This window comes from Hemicordylus capensis, chromosome 1 (genome assembly GCF_027244095.1).
Source record: "Hemicordylus capensis ecotype Gifberg chromosome 1, rHemCap1.1.pri, whole genome shotgun sequence".
Classification (NCBI taxonomy): domain Eukaryota; kingdom Metazoa; phylum Chordata; class Lepidosauria; order Squamata; family Cordylidae; genus Hemicordylus; species Hemicordylus capensis.
This window is the reverse complement of record NC_069657.1, coordinates 111,556,648-111,574,227: the sequence shown is the minus strand read 5'-3', so window position 1 is coordinate 111,574,227 and position 17,580 is coordinate 111,556,648. Positions and strand designations below refer to the sequence as shown.

The window sequence follows — 17,580 nt, the reverse complement described above, 5'->3', positions numbered from 1 at the left end:
TTCAAACAAAACTTTGTGAACTTGTTCATTGGGATATTTGTAAAAGTTTAGACAATAGAGAATACTATTATATAACTTTAATATTTCTTTAAGTTTTCCTTGGGTCATTGTAGATTTTTATTTGTGCTGCATATCATTGATTTAAAATTTATACATTTGGCTTGTAGCTTGTATTGAATCTTTAACTATTTTCAGACTGTAGTTGCAGTATTTAAATGTATTTAAGCTTTATAGTGAAATGAAAACAATATTACATGAATGTCAAAATAGGTTTATCTAGACTGGTGTCAGCAGCAGGAAGCCCCTGGATCAAATCCTCTAAGGGCTACTACTTGGCCTTCCAATTGCTGACTTAGATCCAAAAAGGATGTGGAAAAAGTACATGTTGCAGTAAAACGTGCAGGCAGGCCTGTTTAAAGAATAGAGGTTGAGGTACTGGCCTGTGCCTCACTGCCTTCTCAGAGTGGCCCTGGTAGTAGCTGATTAGGGGTTTGAGTGCAGCTATATGCAGAAGAACTTGTAAATACTGTTCAGCATCTGAGTCTTGTCCTTATGTATTGAGCTTCCATAGTATACTTTTCATTACCGTATGTGATCATAAAACATTGTATTTGCATTTGAACAGTGCTTTAAAACAAATCTGCAGCATTCAAACTAGGGAGATGGTGAATTGGTTCAGTCATGAGCTGGACTGCCACGAATTGGGCCACTTCAAGCAGTTCGATTGCGAACCAGTTTTAGCTCATTGTTCGAACTGACTGGCCCAATTGATTGGTTGGACTGAACTAGTTCGCATACCCATGGCATATTTTGAATTTGGACTGAACCACTCCAAATGGTCCATGCGCACATCTAATCCAAGCTAGTTAATCATGACTAAGCTCCATTGAAATAATGAAACAAATTATAATTATAATTGTTTTGAGCTCGAAACGAAATGCAAAATTATTTCTAGGGATATGCACGAAACAGATCTTACATTTCATTTCAAGCTCAAAACAAGACCCAACATTCTCGAAACATTTAAAGTCCCCTTGTTCCCTATAGCCATCCTGTTTGCCCTAGAGAGACAGGACAGAGTAGCCATGGCCTGATGGACCAATGGTCTGACAAGAAACAAAGCTGCTAGACTCTTAACATGAGAAAAACACTTCCCTTTTTCTTCCAGTGTACATCTTTCTGTTTGCCTGTGCCTCAATAATACTGAGTGCTGGGCTCCAGCTGACAGCCTGTCACATGGAACAACCCCCCAAAAGCACAACCATATGACAATCTAAAAAAAAGTATTCCATCCCAACTTTAAAAACTTTTTTAGGTTGTCGTGTGGTGGTGGGTTCTTTTGGGGTCCTTTCGTGCATCATGGTGAACCCACCCAGTTCCTCTAAAGCTTTTCAGCCTGTCATAGGGGTCAGGGCACCAGTACATCATCTAATCATTGGCCATGGCCGTGCTGTATCTGCATGTGTCAACATAACTAATGGGCAGACTGTGACACATCTGGTTTTGGGGTTGGTCAGGGTGGGATGAACTGCCAGTGGTGTTGCAGTGGGTGTGGTTGACCATGAATCACTCATCGTCCACGGCCAGCTCTGGATAGCCCAGCAGGGGGAGGTTGGCCTGAAGGAAAACCAACTGTTCCACCAAGTCAGAGTTAAAGCATGTGCAATGGGGTATCACCACATCCCCTGCCATGGAGAACACCCTCGTGCTCTGGATGCTGCTCAGCGGCCATGCAAGGAGTTGTCGAGCAACTGTCACCAAGGAACACATTGCCCAAATTAGATCAGCTCTAGCTCCCAGCCTGCCAGGCTTGGTGGGCTCCTCACATCCCCCCTTTGGGTGGATTTCTGAGGTGGAACTACTGGCTCCCTTGGCCCTGCCAGGTACACCATGCTGCTGGACTGGGAAAAGCTGCTGCTGCTGTTGCTGCTAGGGATAGACTGCACGCTAGAAGTAGGCTCTCCAGCACCCTTATTCTGCTTGTGTCCCAGGCAAAGCTCAAGCTCCCTCTCCTTGAGCATTAACCTACCCTTTTCACTGCAGTGGAAGAGAGCTATCATCTTGTAGCACCTGTTCACAAGAGCAGCCATGGTGGCAGCAGGATGCTGCCCAGCATCTTCAGTAGGGACGCCTGGCTGCATGTCTTGCCTGGCTGCAGCCCCAGAAGGGCTAAGCACTCTTCCAGGTTCATGACCTAGAAGGTCATTTACACTACACAACAGACACAAATGAAAGCTGCTTGTTAGGTTTGCAGCATTGTTGTTCACCATGTTCCCTCAGCGAAGTTTTGCTTCCCAGACAGCCATCCCTACACCTGGCAATCCATGGCCACTGACAGCTCATCTGCCATGTGGTTAGTGTGCAGTATCTCCACATGCAGTGCTTTTATGCATGGGAGGGGCTGGCCACACCACCACCAGCAGATCTCCCTTTTCTCTCCTTCCCCCACCAGTGAACCATGAGGGACAGGAAAGAAGTGTGCCTTCCACTGCAGCTGATACACAGTGAAGTGCATGCTTGTGTCAAGTGTTGCTGTGTGCCGTGGCCCTGAGACTGTATCCCTACATGCCAGGTACAGGGAGGTCACTGCCTGCCTGCTGAAGGTGGTGTGTGTGTAAGTTTTAAAGTTGGTGGCAAGTAGTATGAGTAGCTGATGTTCTCCACCAACTGGAATGGCTGGTCGTCCAAGGCGATCATCTTGGCAATGACTCGGGTGATAAGATGAGGCTCTTATCCAGACCGTTTGCCCTCCGACTTCAATTCCTTGCTTGGGAGCAGGAGGGGGTGCCTTGCTACTGCTAGTGGAGGATGAACCAAGTCTATTGCTGCCAGCAGGAACAGAGGCCCCCAGGTGATGCTACTGCAGGTGCAGCAGCATCCCTGATATTGAAAGATGCTTGGGGCCCTTCCACCTGCTGATTGGTGCCCCACAGTGGGTGCAAACAGCATGGGTTAGGTTACCATGGTAGAGGTCAAAGTAGTCCCACACCATGCTGCCTTCAGTTTGGGACCATTTCGGTGGTGGTGGGACTACTTGTTCATTTTGGGCACCACCACCGCCCTTGGTCTGGGGTTGAGAAGGTCTAGGAAGCAGAATGTCTTCCTCCTGCTCCTAAGGGGCGGCATGGGGGGGGGAGTGTTGCACTGGCAAAAGGGATCGGGGAGGACAGAGAGAGTGATCTGCCTGGGCTACCAGCCGACGCCACAGGAAGAGCTGCTTCCCTGACCTCCCCCCTAATTCTCCCTTGGCCTGTGCAGCATCGCAGCAGTGGGGACAACTTGGGGAATAGGCTTTTCTCGCCATCATGATGACCAGAAGCATCACTCCTCCTTCTGCCTGGCAATCTGCTCCTGACTCTGCTTCACACCCTCCCAGACATCTTGGGATTATTTGATTGGGGGTGAGGGGAAAGTGCCTTTAAGGTGGGTATTAAAAAACAGTGTGTGGGGATGGTTGTGGTTTATTAATACTGTATGTGCCACACACAGTGCTGTCTATAGCACTGTAGTGCATGCACACACAAGCTAGGGGGGTAACCCAAATAAACAAGCAGGCTTTATTGGAGGGAGCTTTTTTGAAGGGGAGCAAGCAACAATGGGGTAAGTCAAAGGGAAGGGAAAGAGGATTACTGTGGCCTCTGGTAAGTTAACCCACCCCTACTGTCCTACAATCCTAGTGCCTACCTAATCTCTTTCTCAAACTAGGCCCTATTTAATGATTAAGATTAAGAAAGATTAAAGAACCTGGTTCTTTAGAGAAGAACCAGGGGTGGGGACTTATCTTCAAGCATCTTCTCTCAGACAGCACATCAGGCTGCCAAAAAGAGAGCAGTCCAATCCAGGAACGCAGCAGCAGCAAAGAGGTGCAACTTGAGGCTACAAAAGAAAAGCCAGTTAGCACAGCACCCAGTTGTGCTTGGGGCTGGCTGGCTACAGGCAAGAAAGAAAAAATCTACAGAAGAGAGAAAATTCAAGGCAGCACCCACTGGGCCTGCTGGTACAATTAAACAAAAATTAGAAAAAAGAAAAGCAGTTGTTGGTACTGCAAAATAAAGTTGCTGGGGTGGGGAGAGAAGCTGCAGGCTGTCGGTATCTCTCTCTCTACTGGGCCAAGCAGAGCAACACACCACTGCTGTGCTGCTGCAGTTTCTGTCCTTCCTTTCCTGATGTAGCCTTCCTGTTCAATATGCACTGCACACTGTAAGTGCTCTCTGCCTCCCAGGCCCTTAAATACATTTGAAACTCGCTCCTTTGGCTTCCCCCCTCCCAGCCAATGGGGGCATAGTCGCACATGACAACACTTGATTTGGATCATAATAAGCCAATCAAGAAGCAAGGAGATCACAAGCCAATCAGAAGCCAGTGCCAGAAAACCAATCAGCAAGGGAAAAGCAGGCCTCCAAAATGGTGCTTGAAATGGTTCAAGCTCAAAATTGGGTCGTTTTGTTTTGAGTTCAAAACAGGCCCTTTATTTTAAGGGTGTTGCATTTTGAACTTGGAACGGCCCTTTTTGAGCTTGAATAGTTCTCCACCAATTCCTGGTATTGATTTTTGTCTTGCATCAGCCCAACTTATTTCAATGTTAGGCTTTTGTTTTGAGACAAAACTTCATAAAAGCTCAAAAAGGGCCGTAATGTTACTCTTAAACATTATTGATGGGACATACACATGAAACAACTCAAGCTTAGTTCAGTGATCATTCCCAGAATTATCTGAATTAACTGGAAAAACCTGATATGCCCACTGCTGTAATAGAATAGTGTCTGAAAAAGTGTGCTGCTATTTCAAATAGTATAGACTAAAATAATGATCTGACTCCATGTTCTGAAATATAAAAGTTCATATTGGATTTTGCTTATCCAGAATGACCATTTAGTTCAAGATCATGCATTATATGTTTTTGAAAGGTAAATGTGTTAACTCTGTTCTGTTAGTTCCTATAGGATCAGAGTTTCCTGAGATATTTGTTAGTAACTGTATCCTTGGCGCTCGCTCGCGCTCTCTTTACATTTATTTGGAAATATGTTCGTTTAAAATTGGGGCTCCCAAATAAATATATTTAACATTCTAACTTAGCAAATGTATGCTTGTAGATAGCACTGCATATTTGTTAGCACATAACCATTTTTCTTCTTCTTCTGTGTAAATAACTTTGAAATGTTTTGTTGTTGAGAAGTGGTATATAAATAGTAATAAGTAAGCACTTAGTCATCAGCATGGATGTTAATGGTCAGTATTCAGACATTCTCCTCATGGGTTTTTAAAAAAGACATTGGTCTTTTAAAAAGCTTCTGAACCTGTATTATTTGTTTTTTCCTGACTCCCCATATGTTTTGAGTTAATTGCTTTGTAAGCCTAGAAACTGTACCTTCTCTTAAAAAAAATTAAAATTAAAAAAATTAAAAACGGGATAACAGCCATCAAAAAAAGAAAAATACTAATCCAGACTCTCCCAGTTTAGGGAAAGTATTGGCAAAGGAAAATTTAAGTATAAAATAAAAGCTATTAATAAAAATAGGTCATAATTTTAGTTGTTTGATGACTATGGCTGTGGCTTGAGGGAGGTTAAGAGTTTCTTGCCAGCCACCTCTTATACTTGCCAAAATGACTGCCATACACAATATACTGCCACCCCCACCCGCATACACAGTATTGGAGAAATGCACTGCATTAGAAAGTTAACTTTTCCTTGTTATGTAGTTTGACCCTAGGTTAAACATTGTAATTGCTTGCCATTATTAAGGCTGTCAATTTTTATTGCTGCTTGGTGTGTATATGTACTTGATGGTACATAGTACCCTTTCTAAAGTTAGATTTACCCCAGTGTGAAATGCTTTTTGCTGTATGGAGGAGTTTCTCAAAATTCCAAATAGGCAATCTTAGGTCTTCAAATTGTAACCCTGCTCAAGTGACTATATTGTCATCTTTATGCTATGGATAAGTCAAAGACATGAATATCCCCTCACTTCCATGTTGACCTCTGAATATCCTTGTATACTTTGTTTCTGCCATATAAATAGATATCACATTTACCACAGATTTGAAAATGAGCACACTCCTGGTCAGCTGAGCCTAATAAGAATTGTCTTGAGGGAGGACAGCCCTATGGGCAATCTCTATACCCTCTGGAAGCTGTTTTGGGGAGTTTTAACTTTCCAGTTCGAATAGAAGAGTAACTCCTATAGTATTGGAATTTATAGGATACAATAGGAGATTATTCCTATAGTAATTCTATAGGCAGCTCATAGGGCTGCTCTTCTCTCCCTTACTTACTTGAAAAGAGGGAAACACCTATGTGCTTGCTCCCGGGATAGAGCTCTTCCAGTCGGAAGGCTGTCATGCCAAGCTGTTCTCATTCTCCTTCCTAGAATGTGAGTGAGTGGAGGGAACAGTCTGATGAGTTGCCTCCAAAATGTTACATGTTAAAAGTGCACTCCAGCACTAATGGCAGCTGCCCCTCCTCTTATCTTCTAGGACCTGAGGGAAGCTGATGCATGAGTTGCAATATAAGCTTCCTTCCTATGTCTTGGGAGTGGGGAAAGGAGAAGTATGGGGTGAGGCAGCCTACTACATGACTTGCCAAACTTTCTTTGGCTCTAAGAGGCAGTCCAAATATGTAGGAGCTGAACAGTGGACACTAGACAAAATTATTCAATTTGATGATGGATGTTATGAGGGAAGGTAAATGTGTTTCTTTTTATCCCCTTTACAAGTGATGTACTTAGAACAGAATGGGCTGCCTGGAACAAATAAAATGCCACAGTTAAATTTCTAGGCACCATGGCTCCCTGGCACCTGAAATTTGTCAAGCCCTGACCTGCTACCTCATGATGATTTGGAAGATAAATATATTGCCCCGGAAATGTGTGTGCGCTCATTCTTTATTTCCCCTTTTAACTTTTTCCTTTATGTAATATGTAGGATTGCTGTGTACAGGAAAACACTGAGACTATATGTTGCAAAAAGGTTGAAATCTGTCCATCCTTGAACTATGATTTGATTCAGACAATCCACTAAACTTAAAGTGGTTTGATATTCCAATTTGTAAGATGTGCCGTCAAGTTGATTTTGACTCCTGGCGCCCACAGAGTCCTGTGGTTTTCTTTTGGTAGAATACAGGAGGGGTTTACCATTGCCGCCTCCCTCGCAGTGTGAGATGATGCCTTTCAGCATCCTCCTATATCGCTGCTGCCGGATGTAGTACCAGCAGGGATTTTAACAGGCAACCTTCTGCTTGTTAGTCAAGCATTTCTCTGCTGTGCCATTAGGTGGCATTCCAGTTTGTAGGGAGTACATACCCCACAGTTTCCTAGTTTGTATGTCATAGGAAACTGGCTTAACAAACCAGCAACCTTTAGAGGAGAAAAGGGGAGGATAACAAGGGCACTCAGCGGCTTGACTCATTCACTGCCCAATAAACTATGGTTTGTTGGTTTATCTGAACTGGCCTGTGAGTTAGCTGTTGACCTCTATTAGCCCCATATTACAAAATTAGGAATTATTATTCCTTAATCCCTTGAGCTGAGTATGGAAGAATGGAGGGTGCTGGGGCAGGCATTCTTCTATGTTCCAGCTCTAAAACACTTTGAAACATTGGGGGTTTTTTCAGTGGTAATGTATTGCTCAACTAAAATGATGGACCAGCAAATGGTTAGTGCAAGCAAACTTCTCCTTCTTTCATATTTTAAATTAGCATAATGTAAAATACCACTTTCTGAAAAATGTCTAGGTGTGCTCTCGTAATAGTTTTAATTTGGGTTGCTTGTGTTTGTGGTCTGAAATGTTGACAGTTTTTCTAATCTTGCAGTTTTTGACTAGCATCTACAATGGTGCTACCAGAAGTCAGAGTTAACATAACTAGTTTTATTCTTCCCAGCCTTCTCTGAACACTCTCCAGAGCTACCCAAAAAGCCGTTCCTGGGGGTCAAGGGAACCTCAGCAATGGTGGGATGTGGGACTGGTGAATTCAGAGGGAGGGAAAAGACGTGGAGACACATTCTGCTAGCAGAGCTTCCACTAGTGGAAAGTGTGTCTGCATGGTTTCCAGGATCATCCTCCTCCCCCTGAAGCGATTGGCACCACCTTCTTCCTCTTGCCAAAGGGCCCTAAATGCTTGAAAATGGCTTTTCATACTACAGGGATGAAGATGAGAGGGGGATTGTTTGTACTAATTCTGGCTTCCAGTAGCTCTCCTATGTATACTAGCCATTAGTAGCAGGAGTGCTAATTTTCATAACAAAAGTGTCTTATGCTTTCCTTTCTGATCTAGCTTACTTTTAACTATTCCAGACTCTTTGACATTATGATTTTATTTTTATTTTTTTTACTAAAAAGGATCTGTTCTACTTTTTAAGAAAGAAAACACGTGTATATTTTTGAAATCAAGAGTAGGGATGCAAGGGATTTTGCATGTTACCTTCAGTTATTTTGAGATTATAGATAAAATTGCTGTTCCACTGGTAGAACGCAAGGATGGCAATGACTTTATACATTTTTGAGAGACAAGAATATTCAGCAGTACAGGGTTGTAAATAATTATCTTCAGTTGTGGAATGTTTGATTCTCTCCTTTCCTCCCTTTTCCTGCTGTGCTTGCATTACATGTAATTTTGTTGACCTTGAAAATAGTGTAGTTTATCTCAAAGGATGCAAACTTGTTAAAATTCATGTGAAACTAGTATCATTCTGTATCTTTGGGGGCAGGAGAATAGGAAACGGCTTGTGTTACTGTTTTATAATCTGAAGTCAAATCAGCCTTAGCATGTGTTGGTCCTTTGCATTAGTGCCAAGGCTAATGATGCTTATTACCATATTCTGTTACATTTCTAACATTCTGTTGCGTTGTAAACTTAGCTGAATTTTCTGGCCATTTTGTAGACTGAATTGAATGGATCATTGAACCAAGTTTCAATAATGGCATTAAATATATATTTATACCATACAGCAGGCATCCTGTGGACTTCATGTGTTTGTATGTGTGACTCCTGGGCACATTCATCAAAGTATAACTATGGAAAAAACTTGCCACCTATTATGTATTTACTTAATGATAGCTATAGATACCAATGAATAGTGACACTGTGTTCTTAGTAGTGGGCATTGAAAATATCAGACTATTTGTAGATTTTTAACCTTCTGTTTTATGTCTTCTAGGCCACAGAATACGTCCCAGAAAAAGTAAAGAAAGCTGAAAAGAAACTAGAAGAGAATCCATATGACCTTGACGCTTGGAGCATTCTCATTCGAGAGGCACAGGTTTAGTGACATAGGATTACATTTCCTTATCAATGGGTCCACTCACAGTGATTGGTTCTGAAGTAATTGTCTATACATTTTTACATCATAAATATTGTAAATATTTATTGGTTTTCAATTTTTAGAATCAACCTATAGACAAAGCACGGAAGACGTATGAACGCCTTGTTGCCCAGTTCCCAAGTTCTGGCAGATTCTGGAAACTGTACATTGAAGCTGAGGTTAATATTTTCATATTCTTTCTTAAACATATAATAGGAACTTAAGTTAGTACTGAAACATGGTTTGTTAGGCACATACACAAACCCAGGTAAAAGAGGGATTGAACACTTCTTAATTCTGTAAAATAGGTGAAAGGGGGAATTAAAATTATTCAAAATATTTGGGTCTCTATATGATCTGATGATTGTTGCATTATGGACTTGCAACAACATTAAAACCGTTTCAATGGTATTGGAGTGCTTTAGCCTTTTATTTACTTGTCGTGTCAATTTATTGCCTCCTGTGTCATTTATTTAGAGCTCCTTTTTGTTCATATAAGCTTAACATAACGGTTCTGTAATGTGGGCTCTAATATTTTTTTTCTAGGCTGGTTTGAGTTTTGGAAATATTGTTAGGGGGAGGATGGGATAATAACGCAAATTATTTTTATTCGAACATCACTGAAAATGTGTTAAACTGAAATATGAACAATCCAAGTCAAATCTATAAATACATGCCTAGCAATATTTTTGATAACCATATTATGCCTGTTTTAAAACGGCTGCACTATCTGCCAATATGTTTCTGGGCAAAATACATTGTGCTGATAATTACTTCTAAAGCCTTAACCGACTTAGGACCAGGTTACTTTGGAGAGCGCCTTCTTCAGTATGATACCCACCACACTTTAAAGTCATCAGGAGAGGTCCGTATCCGGTTGCTGCCAGATTGCCTAGTGGCAACTTGGGGTTGGGCCTTGTCTGTAGCTGTTCCTGGAATGCACTCCTTATGGATATTAGAGACTTAAGAGTTTTAGCAGCCTTTTAAAGAGCCCTTAAACCATATCTCTCTAGCGTGGCCTTTAGTGAGTATTGAAATGATTTTAAACTGGCTTTAATTTTGTTTTAATGAGTTATTTATTTGTGTGCTATCTGTTTCTATATTTGTGAACCGCCTAGAGCCATCTGAGTGGTGGTATGAAAAAAATCTAAATAAATAACCAACATAAGTAATTTTTGTATCCTGTTCTGTTAAAATACACAGGACGAACAAAACATTTTAATGACATTAACATTTTTGGAAAAATAATTTATTGTAGTTGAGAATACTTTAGTTTCACATGCTTTTCAGTGGCATGTAGAGATACATATAGATATTTAAAACTATCAGTAGTCATTTATCTGTAGTAATTGTAGTTAGATGAGATTTTAAACTGTAAGTGAAATTAATTTGGAAGTGTTCTATGCTATCTGATGAGGGTGCCATAGTAAGACAAGCCAAGATACCTTAACTTAAAGAGAAAATCAAAAAGATGAATTGTCTGAGTATTGTTTATAGTGACCAAATTCAGATAAACCTCAAAACCATGGTTGAGAGGATTGTAAACAAGTTGCCGCAAGCCTTGCAAGTCTAAAGCATCCAGTTGCAGTTTGATGTAATCACATTTTCTCCTTTTTCATTCAATTAGAGATATTGTGGCTTGTTTAAATCACAGTTGTTCTCAAAGCAGGAAATCAAACCATGGTTTGCAAGGTGGGTTTGTGAACTAACTGTGGTGTGAACAAACTACAATTTCCTGTGGTCAGACAAAATGAGAATTGGCTAATTCAAACTATGTCCACAAGCTTTGGCTGTATGATGAACTTAATGCAGTTCTTTCATGCTTGTTGAAATCATGGTTTAGAGCAGTTGTTCCCAACCTGGGGATCCACCAGATGTTGCTGAACTACAACTCACATCATCCCCAGCCACAATAAATTGTAGCTGGCTCTGATGGGAGATGGAGTTCAGTCACATGTGGAGGCCCCCGGGTTGGGAACCACTGGATTAGAGAATTATCTGAATTCAGCAATTTGACTGTACTAAATTGAATGTCAGTGTGTAATAATTAGAATTCTATTATTAAACTTTATATGCTTTACTATGAATATATTAAAGCTATGGTTGACATTAATGTCCTAAAATGTGTCTTATGCACACACTTCAGTATAGAGATTCCAAAAAATGTGAGACAAGCTCCCCAGGGTTGTGCCGTATTTTCCCCAACTTGACTTGTAGTGCATGCTGATCCACCTAACTTGCCCTTTCTGAGCCATATGAGAGGCTGTGCGAATCTGGTTTATTGGTGTTGATAATCAGCTTCTCCTTTTAAAAAAGCTCTTTGTCCTTCATGGCCTGCCTTTCAGGGACTTGTTAAATACAATCTGTGCCAATGTGGCCATATTCTTTGCCCCCCTGTCATCTGCTCGGATCATGTTTAGGACAAGTGTGCACTCTCAAAAGAACCACCTGCTTTTTGTCTTTGGGAGACTTGAAGAACTGTTAGTATAACAAACTGTAAAGCCTTGTACAGTAGACTTAAAACTTCAATTTATCACTTCTTTACTTCATTACAGTGGCACATTAGCCTTCTGAGGACAATATTGCATCGGTAGATATTTCTTAGTGACAGTGATCACAAATATCTGATTTGTGTGATCACAAATACTTATTTATTTATTTATTTATTTATTTATTAAATTTATATCCCGCCCAAACATACGTCTCTGGGCAGCTAACAATAAAGAAATGAAGCAGATGTTAAGCAGCATCACTTTCTTTGCTTGTTAGGAAAATATTCATTTGCTTAATTTCTGTGCATCAAGTAGCTAACAAAGGCATGAGAGCAGGGCCAGTAGAAAAAGTTAATATCTCTAGTAGGACATGGTTATGGTAGTGATAAGGCTAGCACTGTGGCAGTTCCAGTTTATAATGCAGCATTGGATATGGCCAGAATCCAAAATGTCACATGTAGGGGTGGCCATGCCCATTAGTACTTCTTTTAGCAGCTGCTCCCTATGTCGTCAGACCTTTTCCTGAGAGGTTGTAAGCCCCTCCAGAGCAGTATCCTATGATGCCCTAAGGGCTGCCACTGAAAAGAAAAACTGGCCCTTCTCCTTCACACCCTTGTGGAGGTGGTTTGCATGTACATACGTCCTTCAGTTTCCCAACCAATTACATGAGCTCATGTAAGAGTTAGAGTAGTCCTTGGAGTACTTCAGCGGGACATTTTCTGTTCTTCCACCATGGCGCACTCTTTGTGTTTGAAAGCACAATTTATAAGCAGTTGAGTCACAAATAAGATAGTTTCCTTGCAGTTAATCAGGTTTGACATTAAGAACTTTGATTCATTAGTCAAGCTCTGTATAGCATAAATAGTAATAGAAAACACTGTGTAGACAAATAATCAAGATTATTTAATGATTATATTTCATCATATATTTGAGCACAAGATTTCATGGGCAATGGCTCATTTTTTCAAATGCAAACAGGAACTGGCTGAGGCACCCAGTATGTCAGTTTAATCAGGCCTTGACAAAACAAATCTAGAATCAGAAAATGGACACTTGACAAAATTACTAGATTTAATAATGGTCCTTGTGGAGGAGAATGACAAATCGGTTGCTCCTTAGCTCCTTTAGAAGTAACATACCTCAAACGGAAACAGGGAGGCCTAGGATATACCGGAAAACCTTGGTATTCCTGGAGGTTCTGTTTCCAGCTTGTGCAGCGAATAAAGCGCCCTGCCGTGCTCTGCAGTGCACACACACACACACACACACACACACCAATGAGTCAGAAATTGGCCGGAAATCATGTTCTCTTCCCCCTCCCCTTATTTATTTGCAAAACAAGCCACAAAATAGCTCTTCTCCTCAAAATGGTGGCCGGAGATAACCTCTGGAGTCATTTCCAACCACCCTCAATCCGTAAATACACAGGTTTAACCATTTTTTTCCTGATTTTTAAATTACGTATACTGAGGTCGGGTGTTCATTACCCAGCCGCAGATACATGAATCCGCAGATGTGGGATCTGCGAATATCGAGGTTCCCCTGTATGAATATTTTATTAAACAACTACCTCTGAATATCCAAGTCTAGACACACAGTTAAATTTCTAGGTATCATGGCTCCTTGGCATCCGAGATTTGTCAAGCACACGGTTAAATGATATTTTAGCACTAAAACATCTTGACAGCTTACTTAGTGCTACCATTTTCCGTTATTGTGTTTACTGCAATAAACTAACATGGCTATCTAAAATAAAAATCAGAATAAATAGAAATTCTTTGTTTGATACAACTTGTGTATAACAGTTTGGTCTCCAAAAATGGTGCAATAGCAGGGTGGGTGATCAATGGGGCAGAGTATTTTTTAATTTTAAGAACAGGAAAGGAATCTGCAGAGTGAGAGAAGAGTCTAATTTTGGCTTTGGGAGACACCTTTCTATCATCCTTTCTAGTCTCATCCTTGAACAGGCATAACTTTGATCTTTTAAACCAGTGATGGCAGGTCGTCTTGCAAATGTGCCTCAAGGCAAATTTCAAAGTATTGGAGTGTGCCACTAATGTACAATATTATACATATCCAATGTCCCTCCTGATTTTTTTTTAGTGGTTTTGCCTCTAGTCCATTGAGCTATTGAGAAGGCAGACAGGAATTACTGCAGTGAACAGAGTGTTGAACTAGGAGACTTCCAAAGTGCCTTCTAGCTCTAAAACTCAAACTCTGAAAGTGTTAAGTGACTAACAAAATTAAAAACAGTAGTTAGGCCTCTATCCTGCTCTTTTCTGGGAGTGCCACAAACTCTAGCTCTGTGTCTGTGCCTCTTACAGCATCTATCCTGCAAGTCAGCCAACCATTTTTTTTTAATGTATGAAAAGAGAATATAAAACATGAGAGATAAATATTCTCTCTGCAACTTTTAAGGTTGGAAATGTGTTTGGTGTGTCAAAGGACTGAAAGTTCCAGCTTTCAAATGTCATATTAGACCCTACAGCATGGCTGTCAGATTGCTGGCCTGTGGGCCAGATGCAGCCTATGGGGCACAGCAGCCTGGAGTAACCCCTTCACAGTGCTTAATGGGGGTGGAGAGCGTTGCTTGCAAAGCTGGAGTGGGAGTTGTCAGGGTGAAAAAAGGGAAGGGAGTCCACCATTATGATCCTTTTTGAGGATCAGTTGAGCTGGCTGGCTTAGAATTTAATCAACCCCCCCCCCCCCCGCGAGCATATTCTGATGTAAAAGGTAGTGCATTCAACTAGTCTAAGAGGCAGGATTGTCCATACAAAATTTGGTAGCTGCAGGTCATGGGGAAGTATGTTGTCGAGAATTTCTTCTTTTTTAAAAAATCAACCTTTCCCTGAGCATATTCTGGTGTAAAAAGAGGAGAGAGGGAGGAACAGAATGAGAGAGAGAGTGGAGAAGAAGGAAAACAGAAGGAGCGAGGCAGGTGCAAGAAGGCGAGTGCATCCCCCCGGAGATGCGATGGGATCAAATCCAGCCCACTACGTGATTTGAGTTTGACACCCCTGCTCTGTATTTGTGGGCTTGCACAAGAATGTCTCTGTGTAAAATATTTCTGAACTTCTTAAAAAATAACTGAACTAGGTGGGAGCTACTTAACCTGCTCTTCAATGTTTGTATGCTCAGGTCCTATAAATGAACATAGGAGTTATGTGCGCAGTCCATGCCAGTTCTGATTTTCTCCCCTTTAGTTTCATGCTTGGGGACAAGTAAATGACATTGTCATAAGAACACTAGGGATAATCATAAGCCAGGAAAAAAAGCAGCAAGAAGGTTTTAAGTATTCTAATGTTTAAAGATGTTATAAAATTTTAATTTCTAGTGAGCTGATGTAGCATAGTAGCTAACTACGAATTGGGAACTCCCTGGTTTGAATTCACCTCTCCCAAGAACTCACTAGGTGACCTTGAGCAAGTCTCTCTTTCTTAGCTGTTCATCACCCCTGCCGTTTGCAAAAGGAGGATAATAATACTTTACAGGATTGTCAAAAGGACTACAACAAAATAATATACATGAATCACTTTGAACACTCAAAACACATTGTACAAACAATGTACAAATTAATATTATTAATTTCAGTCTCATTACCCAAAAAGTGTCAAGTGTTCTAGCCAGAAAATTTGATGTATGCCCTATCTAGTAAGGAAAACAAAGCCGCTATTGCTATTTGGAGCAGGACTCCTACAAATGTCAAGAGGGAAGGACCTACACTCTTCTCCTGTATTGATCAGAATACTCAGGAAAGGAAAACTAAGTGGGACATTACTGCTTCTCTTGTCAATCATCATAGTTCCATTATGTCTGTAGGTCAAAGCTCTAGAAGGCAGGAGCAGGCTTATTTCTTATTGGTCAACTAGGTAATATACTGACTGTATGTTTCCCCCCTATCTCTAATTATAAGGGCTAAATATTTTTTGAAATGTCATTTAAAATATATCAAAGAAAGGTGTAGAATATCCCAATTTCTTTCCTTCCACTGTCCTTTCATTCATGACTATGGTCCTGAAGTGTAAATCTGTGTTTCAACATTTAAAAAATAATCACTGATATGCAGTCTTTTGGAAAACTTTCTGACTCATTTTGTTGCCATCCTGTTAGTCCATCTCCTCCACATTGTTTCAGGGAATTCTGCAGGTCAGTTGTACTGACCTTTGTACCAAGGGATATCAAATACTTTGTACTAAGGTATGTCAAATAGTATTTGTTTTAAACATAGTTTAACACTGAAGTGAGAAGTTTTAAGTCTGTAAACTATATCAGATCCAATTTCCAAATGATTAATTTGATTCTTCCTTTTTTGGGTCTGGTCATGGTCTTGACACTGTGGGCTTTGTCTTAAAGCAAATGGTCAGAAGCAGTTCATGTGGGTTTCTGAAGAAAAAAGCATGATGTTAGGAGATATGTTACTATAGGAGCTAGATTTTGAACACCATTAGCACTAGGGGAATAGTTTTTTGAGTAATTTCAACAGAGAAGCTGCTGCTGATAGTGAAAAGGGAAAGGGGGAATTATTAGTGACCTTGTGCTCAAAGTGACACACACATGGATGATAACACTACAGTGCAAACATAAAAACTACTCCAGAGTTATTAAAATCAACATCATATTCAGCAGGGAAGGGTGGCTTCTTGCTGGCCTTTCTGCATTTGTCTTTTGGAGGCAGAGAAGAAGAAGATGGCATTTCCTCCTTTCTATTTTGTCTCTGCTACCTTACAGAGGATTTCTGCTTATGTGTGTCTTAAGACAAAGTTCTGTGTCTATAGGAGTAAAACAAATTGTCAGTATCTCTGATTGATCATCTGTATAAGCATATACAAATGAAAGAGGCATGAATACTGTTAGGCTCTTTTTTAAAAATCTGAGGGAGCATGAATATTGTGAGGTTGCGCATGCCTGCCCAATTTAAAACTGGAAGTTTATTTCATTTCTATGCTGTTCTTCCTTCAATGAATCTTGGCTGACACATTGTTCCCCCTCTATCTTTGTAACAGCCCTGTGAGGAAGGTTAAACTTGAGAGAGAGATGTGATTGGCTCAGATTACCCAGTGAGCTTCATGCTGAGCAGGGAATTGAATCCATGTCTCCCTGGTTCTAATCCAAAACTGCCCATTTCATCACACTGACTCTCTGGTAGCACACCGTTTGACACCAGGGCCAAAGTAGTTCCCTAAACCAGTATAACACAGTTCTTGTATAAGTAGGGAAGTTCTGCCTACAATATAGTGCTAGAGAGAAGGCCCATAGATTTTCAGATTGCTGCTGCTGCTGCTACAAGACAAACTAGGAAGAGCACGAGGCTTTTCAAAGGGAATGGACTGGGTCAGGCTTTGGAAAGATCTTTGTCTTCTAGCAGAACTCATCTTCTGTGTCTCCAGGTACAGATTGCCTATCAGCAATGCTCATTGGTGCACTGAGTGCACAGTTGTTGCTTTTCCCATTCTAGCTTTTAAAATGTTGTAAGCTTTTTGCTTTGCAGTTATAGGTTCCTGTCTAAGAATCCTTATTTTACTGTCTTCATACAGAGAATATTTATACCACTGAGGGCTTATTGCTTCTTCACATTGTACCCTTTCTATATCTTCTCTTGGAAGGATCAGACTTGCATGTGGTTCAAGGTGTAGATACATTACTGATGTATATTGCAGCATTATTTAGTCATTTCCCTTCATTCTTGTTTTCCTTCTTGCAGTGCGTCTGCATTCACAGGTGAGTTCTGTGCCTTCACAGAGCCAGCTTTGAAAACATTGTAGAGTCAACAATTGCTCCCTCTCCCCTCAAAC

At 40.8% G+C, this 17,580-nt stretch overlaps 1 protein-coding gene across 1 annotated transcript in view; it reads left to right on the top strand.

Moving 5' to 3' along the window:
• The window catches only part of CSTF3 (cleavage stimulation factor subunit 3), a 114,475-nt gene that overhangs the window by 8,555 nt on the left and 88,340 nt on the right, over nt 1-17,580 (top strand). The window contains exons 2-3 of the mRNA XM_053267953.1: nt 9,153-9,254; nt 9,380-9,475. Coding sequence (XP_053123928.1) covers nt 9,153-9,254; nt 9,380-9,475 — 198 coding nt within the window. The remainder of the gene's footprint in view (nt 1-9,152; nt 9,255-9,379; nt 9,476-17,580) is intronic.